Raw genomic sequence first — 6,482 nt, forward strand, 5'->3', positions numbered from 1 at the left:
TTTGAGATTAAAGCTGTAATATTTAGTGCTTAGGTTTTTATTTAAAAACATTAACATAAAACATTAGGTTTCATAGTGTCTGAACACCTTTCATTTACAATATTTGATGCTTAAGGAAACATTACGGTTTAATTAACTTTAATGCTACTTAAACCAATGTTTATCATACACAATTGCTAAAATAAATTACAAGCGTGACTGATTTTTTGCTAGAATCAAAGTAAAATATGTGGTGATTTGAAATTTGTACAAAAAAAAAAAAAAAAAATGACGACCTTTAAAAACAAGTGACGAGAAAATACTGAAAACTGCTTTTATTTTGTCAAAAAGCTCCTTTACAGCGCCAAGATTTCCAAGCCGTAAAGCCAGCACACATGTAAAATACAACCCTTACAATACATTAGAATCAAAACAGGTACCAAAAAGTACAGTAAAAATTACACTTCCTCTGGGGGAAATGTGGGGGGAGGGGCAGAAACAAAAAGACACCGATGGGGTGGGGGAGGGGGAAAATAAAACCTAAAAATCATGGGGTAAGAAAACAAAAAGTTACATGTCGGATGTTCTCTGTACAAATGGTCGTCTGTCATAAAAGAGGCGGAGCCTGGCGTCCGTCCCACCGTGTTCTCTGGAGCGCTGTGAGGGGACAGGGGGCGTGGTCAGAACAGTGACGGCGTTATCCTGTGACGGGTTTATTTTAAATCCTCACCTCAAACCTCCCTCTGGTCATCAGTACGGCTTGTAGCCCGTCTGGTGCCCTCCTCGTCTCGGGGTTTTCCCGTAGCTGGCGTTGCCCTGATCTGTGGAGCGTCAGGAGGTACAGAACAACATTTACATCATAAACCCACAGAACACGCAACACCACTGGAATGCTGTGATTAATGTCGTTAAAGCTTTGGTTCAGGGGCCAAATACAGACCGGTTTCATCTGAAGTGGGCCACACATCACATGTTGAAAACCAGCAATTTATACATAATGTCATTTAGTTTGCATTTCTGTGTGTAATTAATGTGAAGTGTCAGCAATCTACAATATTTAAGCAATAAATCAGATTTTTATTTAAATTTCTTTGACATTAAAATGTAATCTGTGAATAAATTGAAGGAAACTTTTGTTTTTAGTTGAACAATTTCAGATGAAAATGAACTTAAACACGTGATATAAGAATTACATTGTGAAATTATATTTAATTAGTGTGATTGGAGGGGCTGAGATCTACAGACTAATTTGGTTATTTACACAATAATTCATGTTTTACTTTCACCTGTGGGAGAAAGTAGATACTCTAAATGGCCAGATTTGGCCCCCAAGCCTTGAGTTTGACACATGTGAGTGTTTCCTCATCAGCAGTAAAACATTTCACTGAACAGATAATACCGATAACTCAAACTTAAGAACAAATTGGTTTTCATTTCTACAATTTATTCAAAATAAATTTAGAAAAAGCTGCCGTAAAAATCAGGCGTTTTAGGACGTAACAAATGCAGAATAATGTGTTGCTAAAGGTTCTGAGAAATAGCAAAAGGTCTTTTTATTAAATTTATAGAAACCGTTTTATATATAAAATAAGTTTTCCATTTGTCATTTTAAGGAATATAAATCTACCTATATTGTGATATTAAATTCTCTATATCACAGCAGTATTAGATTAAATTTCATAATCACTTATTTACATTATTAATTTTCAAAAACTCCTGGTGAAGCTACGAGCACCCCCCTCCCTTACTGTAGTCATATCCAGGGCTGTATCCATAGTAACCAGAGGAGTAGTCTCCATAGCCGCTGTAGCCGCCGTAGCCGCCATAGCCTCCGTAGCCCTGGTTACCGTAGCCCTGGTTCCAGTAGTTTCCGTAGCCCTGGTTCCAGCCCTGGCTCTGACCTGGACAGGAAACAAGAAGTTAGAAAGTTTTCGCAGCACCAACACATTGTAGCTGCTCCAACGTGGGAACTCACCTCCACGGCCACGCCCACCTCCACGTCCAGCGCCACCGTATGCCCCCCCACGCCCTCCCCCGTACTGCTGCTGCTGGTAGACCTCCTTAGGCTGAGCGATCTTCAGCTCACACTGAAAACACAAACAGTTAGTCCAATGGTTCTAAACCTGTTAAGAATAGAAAAAGGTCAACTTTTAAGCCCCTCCTTCACCCATCACCCCCCCACCATAAACCTGACAAACCTTTTTTAATTCATTTAACCAACAGAAAAACTATCAAACTAAACTAAACTAACCACTTGCATAACAAACAAATGTAAAAGTACATTAGTCAAACATACAGGAATTAACTAAACATTTTACAAAAAACATAAAAATGTATGAAATAAACTAAGTAGTATAACTAATCACATGCATGAAAACCAAATTCACACGTTTTAGTTAATGACTAATAAAAAAAGGAAATAAAGGAACATTGTTTAAAATCAATCTTTTCTGTCATTTGAAATAATTTTTACATTTAGTCCCTGGTCCATATTTAATACAATTTAATGATTTAATTACTGCTACATTTTTAGTGTATTTGATCTCATTAAACAGTGTTATACTTCTATTGCCCACCAGGGGGGCGTGCCCCACACTTTAAACCAACGTTGTTACAGCACGTTAACGTCTCACCCTGCCTCCATCGATGTTGTGGTACTTCTTCTCCAGACACTTCTTCACACTGGACTCGTCTTTGTACGTGACAAAAATGAAGCCCCGCCTTTTCTTTGTCTTGCCGTCAATAGGCAGCTCGACCGCTTCAATCTGGAGGAGAAAAGATGGCGTTAAAGTTTCCACGTGAGAGAAACGAGAGGACAGAGCGCTGACGTTAACGCGACCTCTCCAAAGGTGAGGAAGTATTCCCTGATGCTTTCCTCGGTGGCCTCGGGGTTCAGACCCCCCACAAAGATCTTCTTGGCCGGCTCCTTCTTCATGGCCATCGCTCGCTTGGGGTCGATCTGGCGCCCATCCAGTCGGTGCTCCTTGTGCTCCAGGACCTGGAAATTTAAAACATCAGACACGGCGTCCAACACCAGAATATCTGTTTGACTTTTGTTCTTTATAGGGCGACCGTGGCTCAGGTGGTGGAGGGTCGTCTTCTGATCGAGAGGTTGGGGGTTCGATCCCAGTACCTGACTGTGTGTCGAAGTGTCCTTGGGCAAGACACTGAACTAAGTTGCTCCCAGTGGTCGACTAGTGCCTTGCATGTCAGTCCTGTCCCACTGGTGTGTGAATGAGAGAGTGATTGGGTGAATGAGCTGATATGTAAAGCGCCTTGGGACTGTTTCAGTGGTGATAAAGCTCTATATAAATAAAGTCCATTTAGTGCATTTATAGAAACAATCTGTGTTTTCAAGTCGGCTTAGTGGTTTTAAATGTGACCCAGCTTAATAATTGATCATTATCTGTATTATTTAGGACACCTGTTCTCAACCTTGAGGTCGGGACACCGTTTGGGGTCGTGAGACACTGGACACAATCACCAGATGCCTTTAAAAAAAAAGTGAAAAATTTTCTTCAACAATTTGAGCACATTTTTAATTTTTTTTTCTTCCTGCAATTACAACAAACTTTCCATATTTTAATCACTTTCTTCACATATTTTTACTCCTTTTAATATATTTTTGCTACAATACTCCCATTTCTGACACTTCTACGTCACATTCTAATGCATTTTCTGCACTTAAACCCTTTCAACCACTTTTCCACCTAATGTCAGATATGTTTAATTAAATTAAACTGGGCTTTAAGCCTTTATTAGTCATGTATATACATTGTTACACATATATTGAAAATTGTCCTCTGCAATTTAACCCATCCCCTGGGGGGCAGTCCGATTATCGCCACTTTTAACCACATTCATTATTTGTCATCCTTATTTGCCAGTTTAAACTAAATGTTCCAATACTGACACTTAACTTTTTATGTCTGTTTTTGTCCACTTTAATTTACATTTAATACATTTCTGTGGTTTTTAAAGTTTTACCACTTTTGGTCACTGAACCCATTTTATTAGTGATTAAAACCATGATTTCCATCTTTAAGATGACTATAATAATAATAAACGTTCCTGGATAACAGTGGATATTAATCAGATGAATAAATAAATGTGGTTATCACAGATTCATAGAATAATAGACCATCATTTTACTGACTTTATGGATGGACCCCAAAAATCTCTCCTTTATTCCCCCTTATAGATGGTCCTGTCTCCACATGACTGTTCTTTAATGTTCATGTTTGTGTTCAACCACCTTCAGCTACAGTGGGGGTCCCCGCTCTCTGGGATGTCTCACCTTGTCTACACTGGACGAGTTTTTGAAGAGGACGAAGCCAAACCCCCGGGAGCGACCGGTGTTTGGGTCGATCTTGATGGTGCAGTCCGACACCTCACCGAACTTGGTGAAGTAATCCTTCAGGTCCTTCTTACTCGTGTCCCAGCTGAGCCCGCCCACAAACATCTTACTGCAGGAATAAAAAGATGGGAACATTTTAGTTCATGTAGGAATCATTGACCAGTACAGGTCTAAGATCACGCCACTCCTACCCAGCGTCCTCCTCTCCCTTGCTGGCGTCAATTTTTCCTCCGTCCGTGCAGTCGTCGTCCTCTCCCATCTGCTCCTGCTCGGCTCCGTTTTGGTCCTCGTCTCCGTTCTGCTCCGACGTCTCCATGAGTAGAGTCTCTGCGTCGGCCATCATGATGGTCTTTAGGATTCTGTGAGCAGAAAACCACCCATGTTATTAATAACAAACTAGATCGTTTCATTCACTGGTGTTGATCTGGTTTGTTATGAGTCCACTCAGCAGGTTGATCAGCTTCAGTTTAACAGACGTAAGCACTAGGTAGCATAGCATCATCAGGTTTATTTACAGTAATAAAACAAATTGTCAGATTACTTAAAATGCTTTAATGTCAAAGGCTTGCACACTGTAAAAAGATATGATTTCTCAAACTGTAGCATGATAAACCAAACCACAGTGCATCATCTGCTTACAAATGATTAAACATCTGTAAAAACCACAGGAAGCCAAAATATTGCCAACATTGTTTTATTGTCAGTGCAGAAACTGCATAAAAGAAAGTTTCAATTTGAGAAATAAATGTATGAAATAAGAGTCATCATTCATTTTCAAACAGAAGACAAAGTGCATTTACTGATATTTCCACAAACCATTACAACAAAAGACCTATATACACTAAGTATATATATACACACACATATACAGTAAATTAATTCAACAAACGCAAAAAATACAAGACTGAAAATAATTTTCACCTTTTAAAAATGTTTTATATCTTTAACTATAACCACGTACAGTCAAACGATAAAAATATTCCATAACGCAAAACAAAAGTTGTTGTAGTTAAACTCAAAGGCAACTAACAAAAAGAAAACATTCACATTAAATCCAGCTAATGTTAACGTAATTCCTAATTAAAATCTGGATTAAAAACGTAGAAGATGCAGAAAGTTAACGTGCAAACTTATTAAACATAATATAAGACAGAAAATGCCTACACTATTCATTGGTTTGCACATAGAGTAATAATCTTTCATTCGGTGCGTGTGCACCTGAGCAGAAAAACGTTACAAAATCTACAAGTAAACTCTTATCGGTTTCGTTGTTACCAGCACAGTTTGCTACAATGCGTGAATGAAAGCGACGTATTTCAGAGTTGCATTTCAACCTTCTTAGAAGCTTTAAAATCTTCCCACGGACACAAAGACATGCGAATCTCCACGTTCGGCTGCGTTTAAGCGGACCGCGCTTTGCTCGGCTAACGCCTGCAGGCCCCACACACTCCTCCAACGATTAAAATGAATAAAAACCACCACCTTATCAACCTCAGCGTGCATGTATCATCTCAAAACACTAACCGGAATAAAACCCACCGTTTACCGCCATCAGAAAACCTATTTTTTCTTTATTTAAAAAGCGTTTGCGGGATTAGCTTTGAGAGCTAACACCGAGTAAAAACGACGCACCACGGAGAAGACCAAGGGCAACAAACGGATGATGTAAAACGCTACGCACGGTTATATAACTGCATTTGAAGGCGACATCAAACAGTAAAGACATGAATAGACTCACTTTTAGAGGATAAACGGAGGACTCGCTGCGCAAAATGGACTCTCTGAATCCGCCGCTAACTCGTGGCGCGTTATATACGACCGGATATGAAGACACGGAGCGGACCGCCCAATGACGACGCGTGTGATTGGACAACTCAGTGGCGGGAGGAACTAAAGGTGGCGCATGATTGGCTGGACTCGCTTATCCGCCATGACAAAGAATGCATGAAAAATGCGTTTGTTTTGTGAGATGCAGAAATGAATGAAATCATCCGTTGGTCACGTTTGACTTTCAGCTTTTTAACTGTACAGATGAGAACTGTAATGAATGAAAAACGACTCCTCCACGTATTTTGGGGCATTTTCTGACCGTCTTTACGTGAGCTGTTTCATATTCCCTCTAAACACTATCATTCCAGTCCAGTGG

The 6,482-nt window shown here is 39.7% G+C and overlaps 1 protein-coding gene across 1 annotated transcript; it reads right to left on the minus strand.

Annotated features, from left to right (window-relative positions):
• Positions 1 to 299: 299 nt before the first annotated feature.
• On the minus strand, positions 300 to 6,185 carry LOC114476170 (heterogeneous nuclear ribonucleoprotein A/B-like). Its single transcript, XM_028467500.1, has 9 exons — positions 6,075 to 6,185; positions 4,528 to 4,695; positions 4,277 to 4,445; positions 2,819 to 2,977; positions 2,613 to 2,744; positions 1,955 to 2,066; positions 1,728 to 1,880; positions 710 to 800; positions 300 to 636 (listed from the first exon to the last, which is right to left on the minus strand). The coding sequence occupies exons 2-8, from the start codon at positions 4,677 to 4,679 to the stop codon at positions 730 to 732; spliced, it is 948 nt and encodes a 315-aa protein (XP_028323301.1). The 5' UTR covers positions 4,680 to 4,695; positions 6,075 to 6,185; the 3' UTR covers positions 300 to 636; positions 710 to 729.
• Between the last annotated feature and the right edge of the window lie 297 nt (positions 6,186 to 6,482).

Source organism: Gouania willdenowi, chromosome 14 (genome assembly GCF_900634775.1).
Source record: "Gouania willdenowi chromosome 14, fGouWil2.1, whole genome shotgun sequence".
Classification (NCBI taxonomy): domain Eukaryota; kingdom Metazoa; phylum Chordata; class Actinopteri; order Blenniiformes; family Gobiesocidae; genus Gouania; species Gouania willdenowi.

Bases quoted from the DNA above. Each gene is read 5' to 3' on its own strand.
- LOC114476170 (XM_028467500.1), bottom strand. From the start codon at position 4,679: ATGATGGCCGACGCAGAGACTCTACTCATGGAGACGTCGGAGCAGAAC. The intron at 4,446-4,527 runs GTAGGAGTGGCG...TTATTCCTGCAG, and splicing joins AAGGGAGAGGAGGACGCTGG to TAAGATGTTTGTGGGCGGGC. The intron at 2,067-2,612 runs GTGAGACGTTAA...TTGTGTTTTCAG, and splicing joins ACAACATCGATGGAGGCAGG to TGTGAGCTGAAGATCGCTCA.